This window comes from Corapipo altera, unplaced genomic scaffold (genome assembly GCF_003945725.1).
Source record: "Corapipo altera isolate COAL_440 unplaced genomic scaffold, ASM394572v1 70, whole genome shotgun sequence".
In the NCBI taxonomy this organism is placed as follows: domain Eukaryota; kingdom Metazoa; phylum Chordata; class Aves; order Passeriformes; family Pipridae; genus Corapipo; species Corapipo altera.
In genome coordinates, this window is record NW_020884911.1 from 7,782,319 (window position 1) to 7,801,447 (window position 19,129).

The 19,129-nt window shown below is 43.5% G+C and overlaps 1 protein-coding gene across 1 annotated transcript; it reads left to right on the forward strand.

Moving 5' to 3' along the window:
- The first annotated feature begins 23 nt into the window (after window positions 1-23).
- Window positions 24-3,296, forward strand: FBXO48 (F-box protein 48). Its single transcript, XM_027653800.1, is given in 4 exon segments — window positions 24-41; window positions 438-1,038; window positions 1,041-1,135; window positions 2,495-3,296. Coding segments are annotated over 4 exon segments (876 nt in total). The 3' UTR covers window positions 2,657-3,296.
- The last annotated feature ends 15,833 nt before the right edge of the window (window positions 3,297-19,129 follow it).

Below are 19,129 nucleotides of genomic sequence, written 5' to 3' on the forward strand. Positions count from 1 at the left end.
CTCACAAAATAACCAAATGGGTTATGATAGAGGGGACCACAGTGGGTCATCTGGTCCAACACCCCTGCTCAAGCAGTGTCATCCCAGATGATGTGCCATCCCATGGCACAGGATTGCATCCAGACAGTTCTGCAATATCTCCAGTGAGGGAGACTCCACAACCTCTCTGGGCAACCTATTCCACCCATGCAGTAAAGAAGAACTCACACCGTGAGTTCTTCCTCACTTTCAGCTGGAAAGTGTGCATCAGTTTCTGCCCGTTGTGTCTTGTACTATTACTCTGCACCACCGAGCAGAGCCTGGCTCCATCCTCTTGGTACCCCCCAGAAGATATTTATACACATTAATAAGGTCCCCTCTCAGCCATCTCTTCACGAGGCTGAGCAGCCCCAGCTCCCTCATCCTTTCACCTTAAGAGAGACACCCCATTCCCCCAGCCATCCCCTCTGTTCTCCGCTGGTCCCGAGCTCCCCTCGCCACGGACCCGGCGGTGCCCCGAGCCCGGACACGGTGCTGCCCCTCTAATCCCCTGTGGACACGACTCATCCCGGCCCTGCGAGGGGGTGCCGCTACCTCGGGCCCACGGCTCCGCGAGGCCGAAACGGGAACGCAAGCAAAACCGACCCCGATCCCGGCAGGAGCCACCGCCTTCTGATGACGCGAGGTTGCCTCGTGATGCGGTGAGGCACCGCCTCCGCGGGCCCGAAGCTGCGGAGATTGGCCCCAAAACAAGGGAGGCAATACATGGACGGCAGGGACATGGCAAGTGGGCATCCAGCCCCGGGCGCTGCCGTCCACGGCCGCCCCAACACACCGCGACAGCGGCCGCGGTGACGCCGCCCCGCCCCGGGGCCGCGGGGATGGACGCGGAGAGCGCCGGCGGCCGAGACAGCGCTGCAGGAGCAGGACCAGGAGGAGGAGGAGGAGGTGGACAGGGGGTCTTCGTGTCCGCCCTCTCTCCCTAGGTGAGCTCACGGATTTTCGGCGGCCTGGACGTGGAGAGCCTGTGCCACGCGTCTTCGGCGTGCAAGGGCTGGCATGCGTCATCGAGGGCAACGGGCACCACTGCCTGGCCGTGCGGGCCGTCTGCCGGCGCGAGATCGACTGCGACTGCGGGAAGGACTATTCCTGGAAGGTAAATCCCACCTTGGGGACACAGCGAGGCTTCCAGGTTGGGCGGTGAGAATGTGGAAGGAAATAACATCGGCGCGTCTCGCCCCATCCCAGGGTGATGGGGGCAGCGCTGTGGTGACAGTGCGGCTCCGTAGCCGGAAGGCTGGTAAAATGGACTGAGAAGGAAGGCAAAGCTGTTCTTTTTCCTGCCCAGGCTGTCCTTTTTCTTGCCCAGGTCCACACCTGTCACATCCCGGTTAATCCTCACCCTTCCCTGCACAGCCTCAGCGCTGACCCTCGTCCCAGCAAAGCCCTAACATGGGACAAAGCCCATGCAGACAGGGCTGGGAGGGAGCAGATAACATAATGCTGACTAGGCAATGTGTGCTCTCCGGAAGTATTTCGTAGGAATAGGTATGCTGGTTAGGAATTGCTTCCTGGAAAATCATCCTGGATAGCTCTGCCTTGATACACCTTCAGCAACACGTACCCAAGAGAAAAAAAATTGGAGTGTAGAAAGGGAAACAAGTAGGAACTTTTAAAGGCTGTTTTGAAAATCTCCCCTAACATAGTCCCAGTTACAGTTGGTCTGAGGAGTTAGGGGCAGGTTCAGCTCCAGAACACAGTTGATGATCTCTCACTGTTGAATCCAGCCTGGAAGATGAGGTAGATCAGGAAAGGATCTGGTAACAGGTTCCACAGGTTACTCCGGGCCAGGTAATTCCCCCACCCTCAATTCAGCTGGTGTGTTTAAGAGCAGGGGGGGGCAGTGGAAGGGTGAAAAGAGAGAAAAGCAGCAGCTAAAGAAACCAAGGAAGCCACAGTTCTGGGCTCTGACATTTTGGTAGAGTTGCTGCACTGTGAGGTAGTGGTTGCCCTTTTGGTGTACAGATCTCGATACCCTTGCAAAGCAATTTCCAGAATTCCCTGCACTGATCATCTGTTTTATCTGGAGGGGATTTGAAATTGAAGCAACAAACACACCAAGTCAGCATTTTCTTGCCATAAAAGGTTGATGGAAGAGAAGAATCCAGCCAGCCTCCAGAGTTAAATGTCACAGATAACCTAACCAGAAAGAGAAAGTGAAAGGTGCCTCTTTTAAAGAGTTAAAATGAGTTTCTGGTTTAGGTTTTTCATCTTGACCATCAAAGAATTGAGGCAGGAATTGATTTTCCACCCAACTTTGAACAGAAAAGTTGGAAGTAGACCAAGGTCAGCTTCTTGGCAGCACTGCACCTTCCTGGGCTTAGTGTCTAGAGATCTAAAGGCACATTCCAAGTCCTTTTTCTAGCCTTACTCTTCCAAGGCAAAACTTACTAGTGTTGAATGCTGCCTAAATTGTTTCATTTCCAAAATCTGAGTAATGTTTTTTTTCCACCAGATCACATTATTGAGAAAGTACCAGAAAAACAAGGTGAAGCAAGAATGGCTGAGAGGGAAATATAGCAACATTCCTTCACAACATAGCTTACCAGAGAAAATCATGTATCCCATGGGCGTTGACACATGAGGAGAAATCTTGGAAGCAGAACTTGAAAGATAAGAAACCAGTGCTGATTCTTGCAACTCAAAAACCTTTTGCCAATGACGCACAAACTGTTTGGCAATTGTCAAACTGATTTTGAGGGATTTTTAACTGATTTTGAACTGATGATGAAAGTTTCTCAGGAGAAGTTACGGATGTCTTTTTCTTTGCAGTTTATCGTATTAATTTTATGTAAAATTCTAAATAAGACTAAATGTTCAGTTGTAATTTATATTTATAAATTTAATACTCTGCCGTATTGTCAAAAATATTGTATTTTCAATTTGCACTTTTTCTTTTGAAAGAGATGACTTTTATTTAAAAAAAGAGAGGTATGTTTCACTTGAAGTGTATCTTACCAGCAGCACAAGAACCCACAAAGGAAGACTGGGTTAGGGACAAATACAGACACTGGAAAGAAAAGAAGATGACAAAGTGGGCACCTCACTATTAGCTGAACATTCCCAGTGTCCACCTCAAGGGACGAAGTCCTCAAAGGATCTCTAAACTTGCACCCCAGTTTTTGGCACCAGCTTGCAAAACTGCTCCTAGTAAAAGAGGATGCACCTGTCACGTTATCTAACATGAAAGTGACCACAAATTCAATTTATTACAATTCTCTTTGACTATCACCTTTCCCTACCTTCTTTGCACTAAAGTAACTGCAGAAAATGCTGGGAAGGTCTCTGTTGCACAAGGTATTCCTGCAAAATTCAGTCACCAATCTGGCACCAATTTTCTGTAGGAAGACTTCTACCATGGTTATGAAACGTGGTTATTTAACCCTTGCAGATTATCTGGTGAAAATATCTTGTATGTTTCCTCCCCTTTATTGCAGGTGTCTGGGCTCACAGGCTGTTGTAGGTGCCCATATCTACAGACCAAGGAAGAAACATAACAACCAGGTGAAACAGGTAGCTCTAAAATGCTTCCAAGAACAGAATGTTGCCTGATCCTTTCTCTAGTTTAGAGCATTCAACAGATTTCCTCAAAACTGATCCACGTCCCTCAGCCTCCTGCATGTTCCCCATTAGAACAAGTCTTCAGTCATAAGCACTAAGTACCAGTAAGTACCTGAATCATGAGTAACGTATTTAACTGAGAGCTTTCTCATCAACAGCAGTGCAGTCTATTCTTTGTAGGTAAGTGTTAGTTCTAGGAGCAGGAACCCATTGCACTAGGTTTTAAAGATCTCCTTCTAGTGCCAAAAGGGTTGATGCTGGTTTTGTGGGACAGTTACTGCATTAGCCGAAATGGATGCAGTACCCAAAACTCACTGAAGCTTCCACTGTCACCCTGCTACCAAACATGACTGAAATGTAGCTCACAGTAAAGAATCATTGCTAAGTGTGATGCAAAGCTCAGTGAATTGCAAACACTGCTTCCTCTATTAGCTATTCTGCTCTAGGGTTATATCTAGTTAGCTCAAATTAAAAAAGAAAAAAACACACCAATACCCACACCCAGGCACATCAGTTTTTCCACCAAAGTTGCTGCCTTGCTCCCTGCTCACAGCATTTATCACCTCAACTTTAAGAGCACTAGAAGTGAAAAAAGTGCATATGAATTAGTAAAGAAAACAACACTAGCAGTACATTTTCACCACCTCAAAAGTACCCAATTTTTTTAATTATAAGATAGGGAAAGTACATAATGATGGATATAGTCTCTCACCCTTCTCACCCAGCCTCTTCTGTTGCCTTCAGTATCTAACTCCCAGATATTTAACCCCTGTGCCTGCTCCTTTCATGCTCCTCAGCTGTCAGTTCTCATATATATCCCCTCAGGATATTCCCTCAGTTTTTAAATAGAATATTTATTTTGGCATAAATCCTAACACAGTTACTTCACTGTGCACTTAGCTGTAGCTTCTCCCCATTCTCATATGAGCATAGGAATTCCCAGTATCTGTTGTACCTCTACCTCTGTTCAGATCAGGTGGCTGTGCCTCCTTAAACACAAGGAATTAAACACTCAGCTATGCAATTAGACAAGGCTGCACCAGAAACTATCAGGGTAAGGGCTTTCATTCCCAGTGAAAAGGGATGTTCGCATGTACTTCCACTGCCCTAAAATGGCCACTCCCACTCCCAGAATGGAATAACATCGAGGATTTCTCCCAGACCAAAGGTGCCAGGACAGAAAGTTCCTGCTGCTTTTGGAGTATCCAGAGTGCCCCACACACTGCACCAGAAAGCATTTGGGTCAGGGCTTTCATTCCTGGGAAAACGGGCTGTTGTTCACTTGCAGCAGCCCTGCGCTGAAATTTCCCGCTCCGACTCCAGAATTGAATATGGAAGAAGATTCTTCCCAGACCAAAGGTGCCAGGACAGAAAGCACTTCCTGCTTTTGGAGTGCCTAGGTTGACCCACCAACTGCAGCAGAAACCACGAGGGCAAGACCTTTCTTTCCTTGGGAAAAGGGCTATTATTTGCTTACAGGAGCCCTGAGCTGTAATTGCCAGTCTGAGTTCCAGAATTGAATACCATCAAGGATTCCTCCGAAATGAAAGGGACCAGGAGAGAAAGCTCTTCCTGGTTATGGAATCTCCAAGGTGACCCAGACACTGCACTAGAAACCACTAGGGTAAGTGCTTTAACGAGGGTGAGGGCTTCCTTTCCTGGGAAAAAAGGCTGTTGTTTGCTTGCAGGAGCCTGGCGCTGAAACTGCCCTTCCGACTGGCAGAATTGAATACAGAAGAAGATTCCTCCCAGACAAAAGGTGCAAGGACCGAAAGGTCTTGCTGCTTGAGCAGTGCTCACTGTCTCACAGACACTGCACAAGAAAACAGGAGGGAAAAGGCTTTCGTTCCTTGGGAAAAGGTCTGTTGTTTGCTTGCAGGAACCCTGCCCTAAAATTGCCAGTCTAAATCCCAGAATTGAGTTTCAAGGAGGATTCCTCCCAGACAAAAGGTGCCCTGCACAGGATGCTCCTGCTGGCAATGTAGTGTTGAGAGTGACCTACCAACTGCACTTGAGAGATGGAGGTCAAGGTTTTCTTTCCTGGATGGAATGACAGTCATTCGCTTGCAGGAACACTGCGCTGAAATTGGCTGTCCGACTCCCAAAATTCAGTATGGACAAAGATTCCTGCCAGACAAAAGGTACTTGCACAGAAAGCCCTTACTGTCCATGTAGTGCCGACGCCTTTTACCTATTCTGACACAGTTTTAACTATTCTTTTACTATGTTGACTTAATAAAGCCAATCTAACTGCATCACTAAAAAATAGAGGTTTTATTCTTCTCTCTTCCTCATCCTGCAGAAAGGAGCAGAATTCAACCAGAATGGCAGAATGGCATGCAATGTTTGCATTAAAGAATTTTTATCACACTTAGTGCAGGGATTTCTAGACTACAGAGAAAGAGGCATGCATGGACTTATTTAATATACTCTTACACACGTTTTTCAAACTTATCCACACTATTCAAATTGTCTAACAACACTGTCGCTACTAATTATAAATCAATACATATTTCATAGGTGGGGTTAACTTAAGCAGTCTTTTCTTTCTCATTTTTAACTTTGATAACAGGTGTTCATCACAAGTATCCTTCTGCTGAAGTTAACAACTTCTTCTCTCACTCTCACAGACTGCCCAAGGCCATCTGATGGATTCCATTGTTATCTCTGAGGCCTCTTGCTGGGCAGCTGCCTCTGGCTCTCTAGCCTGAACACCTGTTTGGTTTCCCACAATGTAGTGCCAAGAGTGTCCCACCAACTGAGCATGAAAGACGGGGGGTAAGGGTTAGGGTTAGCGTTAGGTTTAGGTTTAGGATTTAGGATTAGGGTTAGGGGAAGGGTTAGAAGTAGGGTTAGGGCTTTCTTTCCTGGGTGGAACAACACTCATACAGTTGCAGGAGCACCGCACTGAAATTGGCTGTCCAACTCACAAAATTCACTACGGACGAGGATTCCTCTCAGACAAAAGGGACCTGCACAGAAAGCTCTTGCTGTCCAGGTAGTGCTGAGAGTGGCCCACCAACTGCACTTGAGAGACAGAGGGTCAGGGCTTTACTTCCTGGGTGGAACAGCAGTCGTTCGCTTGCAGGAGCACTGCACTGAAATTGGCTGTTCGACTCCCAAAATTCAATACAGAAGAAGATTCCTCCAAAGCAAGAAGTGCTTGCACAGAAAGCTCTTGCTGTCCGTTAGCGCCAAGAGTGGTGCACAATCTGCACTTGAGAGACAGAGGTCAAGGCTTTCTTTCCTGGGTAGAACGGCAGTCGTTCGCTTGCAGGAGCGCTGCACTGAAATTGGCTGACTCCCAAAAATTCAGTATGGACAAAGATTCCTCCCAGACAAAAGTTGCCCGCGCAGAAAGTTCTTGCTGTCCATGTAGTGCTGAAAGTGGCCCACAAACTGCACATGAGAAACTGAGGGTAAGGGTCATGGTTAGGGTTTACGGTTAGGGTTAGTTTTAGGATTAGGGTTAGTATTTGGGGTTAGGGTTGCGGTTAGAGTTAGGTCTAGGGTTATGGTTAGGATTAAGGGTTACGGTAAGTGTTAGGGTTAGGATTATGATAAGGATAAGGGTTTTCTTCCTGGATGGAACGGCAGTCGTTGGCTTCCAGGAACCCTGTGCAGAAATTGGCCGTCTGACTCCCAAAATACAGTAAGGAGGATGATTCCTCCCAGATAAATGGTGCCCGCACAGAAAGCTTTTGCTGTTCATGTAGAGCTAAGAGTGACCTACAAACTGCACATGTGCAGAAACGGAGGGTAAGGGTTAGAGTTAGGATTAGGGTTAGGGTTAGGATTTAGGGTTAGTCTTGGGGTTAGGGTTAGCATTTAGGGTTAGGGTTAGTGTTAGAGTTAAGGTTAGTGTTAGGATAATAGTCTTCTTCCTGGGTGAAACGGCCGTCTTTCGCTAGCGCGAACCGTGCTCAAAGATTGACCATCTGATTCCCAAAATTCAATACGGGCGAAGATTCCTGTAAGATAAAAGGTGCCCACACAGAAAGTGCTTGCTGTCCATGTTGTGCCGAGAGTCTCACACCAACTGTACATGAGAGGCAAAGAGGAAAGGCTTTTTTTCCTGGGTGAAACAGCAGTCATTGGCTTGCAGGAGCCCTGCTCAGAAATTGGCTGTCCAATTCGCAAAATTCACTACGGATGAAGATTCCTCCCAGAAAATAAGTACCCACACAGCTCTTGCTGTCCAAGTAGTGCTAAGAGTGGCACAGCAACTGCACATGAGAGACGGATGGTAAGGGCTTTCTTTCCTGGGAGGAAGAGCAGTCCAGTGTTAGGGTTTAGGGTTAGGGTTTAGGATTAGGGTTAGGGTTTAGGGTTAGAGTTAGGATTAGGGTTAGGATTTAGGGTTAGGTTTAGGGTCAGGGTTAGGGTTAGGGTTAGAGTTCGGGTTAGCGTTTAGGGTTAGGGTAAGGGTTAGGGTTAGGGTTAGGGTTAGGATTTGGTTTAGGCTTAGGTTTGTGGTTAGGGTTAGAGTTAGAGTAAGGATAAGACTTTTCATTCCTGGGTTGAACGACATTCCTCTGCTTACAGGAGCACTCCACTGAAATTGGCCATCCAACTCCCAAAAATTCAGTATGGATGAAGATTCCTCCCAGACAAAAGTTGCCCGCACAGAAAACTCTTGCTGTCTGTGTAGTGCTGACAGTGACCCACAACCTGCACGTGAGAAATGGAGAGTAAGGGTCATGGTTAGGGTTTACGGTTAGGGTTAGTTTTAGGGTTAGGGTTGGTATTTGGGGTTAGGGTTAGCGTTAGAGTTAGGGTTAGAGTTAGGATTTAGGTTTAGGACTAGGGTTGATGTTAGGGTTAGGGTTATAGTTGGTGTTAGGTTCAGGGTTAGGGTAGGGTTAGGATTTAGTGTTAGGTTTAGGGTTAGGGTTAGGGTTTAGGGTTAGGGTAAGGGTTAGGTTTAGGATTTATGGTTAGAGTTAGGTTTAGGGTAAGGGTTAGGGTTCAGGTTAGGATTGGGGTTAGGACTAGGGTTAGGTTTAGGGTTAGAATTAGTGTTAGGGTTGAGTTTAAGATTGAGGTTAGGTTTAGGGTTAGGATTAGGGTTAGGGTTAGGGTTAGGATTGGGGTTAGGATTAGGATTTATGGTTAAAGTTAGGGTTAGGGTTAGGATTGGGGTTAGGATTAGGATTTATCGTTAGAGTTAAGGTTAGGGTTAGGGTTAGGGTTGAGCGTTAGGATTAGGGTTAGGGTTAGTGTTAGGTTAAAGGTTAGGTTTAGGGCTAGTAAGGGTTAGGGTTAGGGTTGGACTTATGGTTAGTTTAGGATTTGGGTTAGGGTTAGGGTTGATGTTAGGGTTAGGGTTATAGTTGGGGTTAGGTTCAGGGTTGGGGTTAGAGTAGGGTTAAGATTTAGTGTTAGGTTTAAGATTAGTGTTAGGGTTGATGTTAAGGTTAGGGTTATAGTTGGGGTTAAGTTCAGGGTTAGGATTAGGGTAGGGTTAGGATTTAGTGTTAGGTTTATGGTTAGGGTTAGTGTTAGGGTTAGGGTTAGAGTTAGGGTTAGGGTTAGATTTAGGGTTAGTCAGGTTTGGGTAAGGGTTAGTATTAGGTTTAGGATTTAGGGTTAGGGTTAGGATTGGGGTTAGGATTAGGATTTACAGTTAGAGGTAATGTTAGTGTTAGGGTTAGGGTTAGTGTAAGGGTTAGGTTAAGGGTTAGGGTTAGGGCTAGTTAGGGTTAGGGTTGGACTTGTGGTTTGTTTAGGGTTAGGGTTGATGTTAAGGTTAGGGTTAGAGTTGATGCCAAAAACAGCATATAAAGACTGCTCAGACACAGTTTTGAGTCTTTAAGCAACAAAGGTATTTTTTTTGAGCAATGTTGGGGAGTCTAGCCAGCACGCGCTGGACTAACTATCTCCAAAGTTCTCAGTGAAAAGTCAGGTAATTTATACAATTTTGGTGAAGGATTACAATATTTTCCATGAATATTTATTGCAATTACATCATCTAGTTATAATATTCATACTAGGCGGACTTCAGGTGGTGCATGAGACGGAGTCATCCTTTTAGGTAAATTCTTTGGGGTCGTTCCGGTTTTTTTGGCTTCATGGTGGTCATTCTCTCGTTCCTCATCTTCATGAACTTTTCAACTCTTCCAGACTACATGCAAAAATCTTACTAAAAACCTCTTTACTCCGCTCTCCAACCCTCCCGAATGTCCATCTTATCTAATTTATGAATACTAGGCTAACCTTTTTGTTACATTTCATTAGGATAGAGCATACCAAGGACAAACGGGCCTCTCAGAGCCTGATACCTTCTCTCCCTTAATTAATCTTGTAACACATGTTTTCTGTCTGTGTCATTGCAACGTAAATGTAGTATTCCTCAAAGTGGTATCTATGAACCTCTTCACAGAGAAGGATTTTAGTTCTAAAAATCCTTACTCTGTTCCATTTCCCCCCTTTTCTCAGGACTTACAAATTCTTTCGTCAAGTTCTAAAGACAAAGTGTTTTGGTGAGTGGTCATCATTGCCCACATTGTTTGTGTGCTCTTTACTATGATGCTCAACTTATACCACAAGTAGGTGTTCAAGAAAGATAGTATGATCATTCCTCCCAATATGATTAACATGGGATGTATTAAAAAAATTAAATACTTGCGTTGCTCGGGGAGAGTAACCTACTAGGATGTCCCATCAATGATGTTCTCCGATTCATTCTACACCGACTAAAATAGACTTTATATTTTCGGAGTCATGTTTCACTTGCCACAGCATGCATTGGGTTGTTCTGTTTACTTCTTGGACTAGCTTTTCTACATCCGAGGTCTAAGCATTGCTTTAAAAAGATTGATATTCATGCCTATAATTTAGGTATATCATGATATAAAGTATAATTTATTCTAATCAATTGTTGAGTTGTTACTGGTGCAATATAATTAAAATCACATCCTATAATCTTAGTGAAATTACATACACAAAAATTAGTAGCATTAGTTATCTCATGACAATTATCTACAATAATATTAACACAAACATTTCTAACACATGCACATCCATTTCCTACATAAAATACTTGTGACTGGGCTTTAGTGTGTGAGAACATTTCAAAGGTACATGTACTTTCTTCAATATCTAAACACAGGTCTTCATTTTCTATTACTGCATTTTCACAGATGTATCCTAACTGTTTCCTGGGAATACAGGCCTCGGTGCTGATCAATTGCTATTTGCCTTTGGTTTGATCATAACTCACCCAAACACTAGGACCTAAGGGTCTGACGATGACATTTTGGTGTATAGCTCCCAGAGTTAGGACAGGAAAGATTGCCTGTTGTTGTGCTGCACTAATAGTGAGCACATATGCTTCAATTCGTTCATGTTGTGGATTGCAGGTGAAATTCACTAATTGCCACCAGGCTTGATGATCTTTTTCAAACTGAGTAGTGGAATCTTCTCTTGCTATTAATTCTCTAATCTCCTGGGGTAATATCCCTGATGTTCCTTTTCTGAGTATTCCTGCAGCTATAGATTGTACCCATTGTTGAGTCTGGATACATTGGATTGCAAGTGCGACCTTTTTACTAATACTTCCAGAATAGTCGGCAATTTTAGTAAAATCTTCAGCTGTGTAATTCGCTGTCAATGTTAATAATTTGACAGCTAGAGCTTGGGTTTCTGGCAGTGTGATCATAGATGATTTTAAAGGGACTTTGAGTTTTCCTAAATCAGAAGTGACAGCACTGAGTTTGTTAATTAACACTTCTTGATCTATAGTATTTAATACACCTAATCCTGTGCCAACTCACCCGGGTATATCTCTTTGTTTCCTAGGTAGGACCTAGTTGCCAGCCAAACCTCCCATCCTTTAAGACTTTGCTGTATATAGGGCTGGCAACTTTTCTGTATGTGGGATATATTTGCTTGGACATTTATTTGTACTCTTTTTAGAGAATATGTAGGATCTAGTAATAATTTTTGTTCACTGGATTGTCTAATCACATGAGGTCCAACAAAGGTCAAGTTACGTATACTTTCACAGTTTGGAGAGGGAGTTGTGGGTGCCTCAATATGTGGTTCAGATAGGTGCTTTCAATAGGTGCTTTAGTAGTAGGACTCTTTTTAGGTTTACTAAAAAATGTTTTGGAAGCACCTCTTTCTTTAATCTTCCATGAGCACTGAACTGAAATTGATTGATCTAACCATAACTTTATCTCACACTGGGCTTTAATTTGTTCATTTTGTTTAGTTTAATCCCATAGGCAAGAAATTGGACCCTTTCTTTGAAGCCAAACATTATTATTCGCATTGTCTGTTTGACTGAATATAAGAGGTTGGTTCGCCATGGGTGTTACTGTCAGTTTGACCTGCTTTGTCCTTTGTGTTAAAGTATTAACACCCTTGCATCCCATTTGTATTTTATCGTCCAGTTTTCCAGTTATGATATCTAACAAGTCTTGAGCTTTATTCCAGTCTTGTTGTGTATATGGTCTGTTATTATGTAGGACATAAATGGCTAAACTTGGCCTAGGCTCTGGATCAGCTGAGGAATGTACCCCACCCAGGGAAACAATTCTATAATCTGCGCACTCGACCGTGGCCACTCCAAGGTAGGAGCTTGGGATAAGGTTATACTTATCAAAAGTCCAAGAATCAGTGCTGTTCTTAGGTCCATGGTTCAGGCTTCCTCAAGAGTTTTCTTCATTGTCTTCTGGAGCTCTTTTGACTTGGGAGTAGTGGTTTCAGGTTGGTCACTCTTTTACCCAGACTGCTGTGAAGGTGGCCAGCAACACCTGGAATGGTCCTTCCCACTTTTCTTGCAGAGGTTCTCCTAAAAGATTCTTGACATATACACCCAATCACTGGGACTGGATGGATGTAGTTTACAGTCAGGCTGTTTTGGTTGGTGTTCTAACACCACCGTAGCATTTTTATCAAATTGTTTTCCTACATCTATAACATAATCATACACGTATTGATTACCTTTTTGATTTACTGCTTCACTATCTACAATCTGCATCACATAGGGTCTACCATATAAAATCTCAAATGGACTAAATTTTTCTTTTGATCTTGGTTTGACCCTCAGTCTGATCAGGGCAATAGGTAAAAACCTGATGCCAGTGAAAATTTGTTTCTTGGCATATTTTAGCAATTTGTTGTTTTATGAGATGGTTCATTTTTTCTACTTGCCCACTCGCTTGGGGCCTGTAAGGTGTGCGTAATTGCCATTTGATTTTCAATGCTTTACTTACTGCTTGTACAACTTTTGCACAAAAACGTGAACCCCTGTCTGAAGAGATGCTTCTTGGCTTCCCAAATAGCAGTATAATTTCATGTAACAGAACTTTGATCACTTCTCTTTCTTTACTTGTTTTGCATGGGAAAGCTTCAGGCCATCCAGAAAATGTATCTGTCAAAACTCAGAGATATCTGTACCCCCCTTTTCTTGGTAATTCGGAGAAATCAATTTGCCAAACTTCACCTGGGAGTTTTCCTTTGTTTATTGCCCCTTGTTGTATTTTAGTCCCAGTATTTGGGTTATTTTTCAGGCAACACTCGCATCAGGATGTAACCTGTTTTATTGCAGTAAATAATTTTGGTCCTGACACTCTAGTTTTTAGATGTTGATAGAGTGAATCTAAACCCCAGTGAGTCTTGTCATGTTCTGTTTTTACAAACTGCTATACCATTTTTCCTGGCAATACTAGCTGTCCTTTTTTCAGCTGTCCCCACTCATTGTCCAATAGCTTACATCCATTTTTATGTATCCACTTATGATCTACTTCTTGGTATTCTGGTTGGAAATCTGTGTCTAGCTTTTCTGGCACTAATGCTGCTGTTGCTAACTCTCCACTTCTTGCAGCTGGTAATTTGGCTTCTGCATCAGCTTTCCAATCACCTATTTCTGGAACTGTGTTACCTTTCAGGTGTCCTTTACAGTGTATTATAGCCACCTGTGTTGGGAGCTGGACGGCTTCTAACAGTTGGAGAATCTCTTCCGCATGCTTTACAGCTTTTCCTTGGGTGGTCAATAGCCCTTGTTCTTTCCATATTGCACCGTGGCCGTGTACAACAGAGAAGGCCCATTTGGAATCTGTCCAGACATTTATTTGCTTCCCTTTTGCCAGTTCGAGATCTCGGGTGAGAACTATGAGTTCTGCTTTCTGGGCTGAAGTACCTGCAGGTAAAGGGTTTGACTCAATTACCTTTTCTGTTGTAGTAACTGCGTAACCAGCCATTCTCTCACCTTGCTTCATGAAACTGCTGCCGTCTGAAAACCAGTCATCTGCATCTTGGAGCGGTTCTTCTTTAAGGTCTGAGCGACTGGAGTACACTGCTTCAATGGTTTTCAGGCAGTCATGCTCAAGAGGTTGGGCTGACATTCTTCCTTCTAGGAATGAAGCAGGATTGACAATGTTAGTCACCTGAATGTTAGGCATCAGATTCAGCTAGAATTGCCTGGTATTTCAGGAACCGAGAAGGTGATAACCAATGGTTACCCTTTTGTTCCAGCACTGCTGATACAGTATGGGACACTAACACAGTCATTTTCTGCCCCATTGTAAGTTTCCTGGCCTCTTCTATATTTACAACTACTGCAGCTACTGCCCTCAGGCAGGTGGGCTATCCTTTGCTCACCTCATCCAGTTGTTTGGAGAACTAGGCTACTGCTCTCTTGTATGGCCCCAGCTGCTGAACCAGGATTCCTAAAGCCATCCCTTGACGTTCATGTGAGAACAGACAAAAGGGCTTTGTTATGTCAGGCAGACCTAGTGCCAGAACCCTCATGAGTTTTTGCTTTAGTCGTTTGAAGGCTTTGTTCCGCTTCAGGGGCCAAAATTATGTTAATTTCGGTTGTTTTCAGCAGTTCATACAAAGGTCTTGCAAGTACCTCGTACTGATATGTCCATAAACAGCACCAATCTGTCATTCCTAAGAAGGCTCATAGGTCTCTCACTGTTTCTGGTCTGAGTGTCTGGCACATTGCTTCTTTCCTCACTGTTCCTAGAGACTGCTGTCCTCCAGAGACTTCGTATCCCAGGTACAACACTTTCTCTTGCATCAACTGTGCTTTCTGTTGGGAGACTCGATAACCATTTAAACCCAGGAAGTTTAAGAGAGAGATTGTCCACTGTACACATTCCTCTTCTGTTTCTGTTGCTATCAGTAAGTCATCTACATACTGCAGAAGAGCACCATCTCCTGGCGGCTGTTCCCTTTGCTCTAATTCTTTGGCCAATTGATTACCAAACAAAGTTGGTGAGTTTTTGAACCCCTGAGGTAAAACGGTCCGGATTAATTGCATCTTTCTTCCACTACAAAAATCTTTTGGCTCTCTAGGGCCAAAGGGAGACAGAAAAATGCATATTTTAAGTCTAGTACTGTAAATCAAATCAAATTGTCTTTTAATTTTGTCGGAAGTGTATAGGGATTGGCCACTATGGGATAAATTGTTTTTGCTCTTTCATTTACAGCTCTGTTATGGGTTATAAATCTGAAAGAGGAATTTTCCCTTCCCCTGCTTTCCCTGTAAGAGAAAACAGAGTTCGAATGGGGAAGGGAATCGATTAGCCTTACAAAGGAACTGGCTGGCCTGGTTAATGGCCCATTGACTGCTGGAGAGAGGGGGGGATGGTTGGGCAGAGAGGAGGAGAGGTAAGACGGCAGAGTGCTCTGGCCAGGACAGAGACGGGGACTATTTTCAGGCATCTCTAGAAAAAAAAAAGCCTGGGAACCAGTTCTCTCTTTCCTGGTTCTTTCGTCCTGGTGAGACCTGACCACCAACCCTGCACCACCAGTGTCTCCTGACTCCCGCCTGGACCGACAAATCATTTCTGCTTCTTTTCATCGGAGAGGTCTGTGCTTGCTGGGAGAAAGAGGGGAGCCTTGGAACACTACCATCTGGGAACAGCGAGTCCTCTTGGGGGGTGAACTTTTTTTCCTTACCCCTTCCTTCCGTTGAGGAAAGGGGCCCCCTATTCCCTTCTCGGCCTCTCCTGCGGGCCGGGACTGCTCCCTCCAGACCCCTTTCTCTCACGTGGTGACTGCTGGAGCCCAACAGCGCCCCCTGCTGACCACGACAGGGTACTGCAGACCCTGCACCTTTAGCGACCAAACAGCACCCCCTGCCAACCACAACAGGGCGTTGCAGACCCTGCACCTTCCAGCGATCCAACAGCGCCCCCTGCAGACCACAATTAGGACTGTGCTAAAGGACAGAGACGTATTCATTTAGACCGCTTTTTTTAGTTGTTGTTGTTTGGTTTTGTTGTTGTTGGTTTTTTTCTTTCTAGGATTACTGTCTAGTTCTTTGGTGGTTTTTTGTTACTGTTTTTACCAACATATATATATCTTTTAATAAAGGGTTGCTCTTTCTTCTGGTTTTCCACATTTTCCTCGGGTAAAGCCCCTTAATTTTGATATTACAATTGCTGAGAGAGAGGAGTCTGGTCTACCTCATAACTCATCCTCTTTAGCAAACAGTCCAGTCTCATCAGACTGCGACACGCTCTTAAATCTTGAACTAGTCTGTAGGTCCCATTGGTTTCTTGACTGGGAGAATTGGGGTGTTAAAATCTGATTCACACTCTATTAAAGAGTCTCAATTTCAAAAAGTTTTCAATTAAAGGTTCAATTCCTTTTCTGTCTTCTAGTCTCAGTGGATACTGTTTTCTAGCTCCTGACTTTGCTCCCAGCACTAGTTCTATTTGAATAGCATTTGCTCGTTTTGATCTGCCAGGTATATCAGTAGCCCATACCTGATCTAAGATTTGACTGATCTTTTGATTACTTTGCTCTGGTTCTATGCAGCTTATGGCCAAACTCAGGGCTGCTATTAGTTGTTCTTCATTTACTTGAAATTCAAATTTACCTTTGTCAATTTTAATCACAGCTCCCAGGTTTTCCAAAAATCTCTCCCCATTAAAGGCTTTGGGAAATTAGGTAAATATAAGAACTAGTGGACTCCCATTTGTTTTCCAATTTTGTATCTGAGGAGTTTCAAAAAGAAAGCTTTTTCTGGTTGACCTGTTGCTCCCACAACTTGAACAAATTCATCACTTTTAGGTACTAGTTCTCAATTCAAAATCGAAAATGTAGCTCCAGTGTCAATTAGAAAATCTAATTCCTTTTCATTTTCCCCTAACTCAGTTCTGACTAATGGATCCACCAGGGGAAAATCCATCAGTCTCCCTCATTCTCCATTCTGATGAGCGATGACAGCCCCTTCTGAGTTCTTTTTTGCCAGCTTAGGGGAGTCAATGACCCATTTGTAGGCAATAGGAACACTGATTTTGTCCTATTCTTGGCTGCTGGGAGTGGAAGCCTCCTCTTCCCCTTGTAGTTTGACCTCTGCCCCGATTTCTTATGTCTGGTCTTGATGGATTTGTGTTTTGGGCCATAGCAACCGCTATTACCCTTGCTAATTTTCTATCTTCCCTTTTATCCCTGTTGTTATATACTTTCCAAGCCTCATTCATTAGCACCTCTAAGTCTTTATTGACAGGATGGTCTATTTTCTGTAATTTTTTCCTGATATCAATATTGCTTTGTCCAATTAGTAACCCTACTAGTTGTAGTTTATCTTCTTTTGATGCCGGGTTTAAGGTATTTCCTCATAACATCTCTAAGTCATCTAGAAATGCTGTGGGGGTTTTGTCTCATCCCCATCTCACTTGGTAGTGATGCCAATTTGTGCCCCAAAGAAGACGCGGAGGAACTGCTCAGAAACAGAATTTTCAGTCTATAAGCAGGAGGTATTTATTTACAGCCGGGGAGCAACCAGGTCGCCCTGGACAAACTGCTCCATCAGAGAAACTTACAACTGAACTTTTTATACACTTTTTGTCAAGCAATTACATCACACATTATGAATATTCATTATATGGCAACATCTTTTAATATTCATAACAGGCGGAGTTGAGGCGGAGTTTGAGGCGTGGTCTCTAATTTGGGGAGAACTTCGGTGGTCGATCCTGTTCTTCATCGTCATGAACTCAGTGTCCTTTCACCATCATCTTCATAAACTTTTGAACCTTCCCTAATTTGGATAGTTTCCTTGTGCATTTGGCAGGGATTTCCAGTGTCTGGCAGGAGTTCCTGATTTCTTGGCTCATCTCTTTTCTTATCTCCCTTTGTTTCCCTTCTATATGTCCTTTTTTGTGTGTGCTGGCATTTTTAGTTCTTTCTGTCCATGCTTATGTTCTTTCATGTCAGAGTGTCCTGTATTCTAGTGAATTTATTGCCTCCGCTACTTCTTAATATTAAGTTCTCTATGCCTTTGCTTAAGGGCTGCATTTTGTGTTTAACTCTCTAATTCTTGTAGTGCCCTACTAAATTCGCTTTCCAGGTTTTACCTGACTTCAGTAGAAAGCTGCCCAATTGACTGCTCTGGGTATGGTATTTCTTAATCCCATCAGGATTAGATTTCTATATTGTTCTAGCAACCTGTATTGCACTGGAACATTTGGATTCCAACTAGGATTTTGTGTTGGAAAATGTTGTCTATGTTCCCTCTTAAAACATTTGTAGCAATCTGTGCTTCTACCTTTTGTCTAACTGTGTTGATTACAAGTTCTTTTTCTGTTTCTGTCAGTTCTGATAACATCAGATCTGTATCATTCCAGTCAATGTCCTGGTTTTTCGCAATCAATTCAAATCTTTTAGTCACTTTCTCAGAGTCTTCTCTAAATCTTTTGGCCTCTTCTCTTCAACTATTCATATCACTTGCAGAAAAGGGAACTTTTACTCTGGTTTGAGTACCTGCAGGCGTTATTACTTGGCACAATGGTCCACCGTGTGGTTTGTCTCTGGTTTAGATTTTGCTTTGGTCCTAGCTTTGGTTTTGGTTTTCTGGCTCCCAGCCAGAAGTTGTGCGCTGCTTACCCCCTCCTCTGGTTCTTCTACACTTTCTGCTATACTCACCAAGTCATCTATTCCTGATTGTTGCAGGCTGCTAGGTCCTTTTCTAGACTGCTCTGGTTCTCTAAAAAATGCTAGCTGTAGTTCTTGGAAGTCTAAGACACTATCTTCACCACTATCCCTCTTTCCTAATTTAAGACACTGCTGCCCAATACTGCAAGTATCACAATGATTTTTTGGTTTATGATTTTTCTGATCCTTTTCCAGTGTTAAGACAAAAGGATCTTGGGGTGGGATATTTATTCCACAGTTTTTCTGCCGTTCAGTTTTATTTCTCAAGGTGAAAAACATCTCAGCATACATAACTTCTTCCCATTTTTGTTCTCTGTGGAGAAAGAGCATAAACTATAGTATTGTAATTAAGGCTTCCTTCTTGTGGTCACTTTTCATTATCATCTAATGTATAGAGAGGCCACAAATCCTGACAATATGTCAGAAGTGTTCTTTTACCTAAATTTCCTCCAGGAATTCTGCCTAATTTCTTCCAATGTTTCAAAATGCACCCCAGAGGGGTTTTAATATATATTTCTTTACTTACTCCACTCCCCATTCTTGAGAGTATATCAATTTACAATGTATTAGTTATTACTGATAAACATCATAGAATGCAGGGTATTCACCAGATCGTCCAGCCATCCGA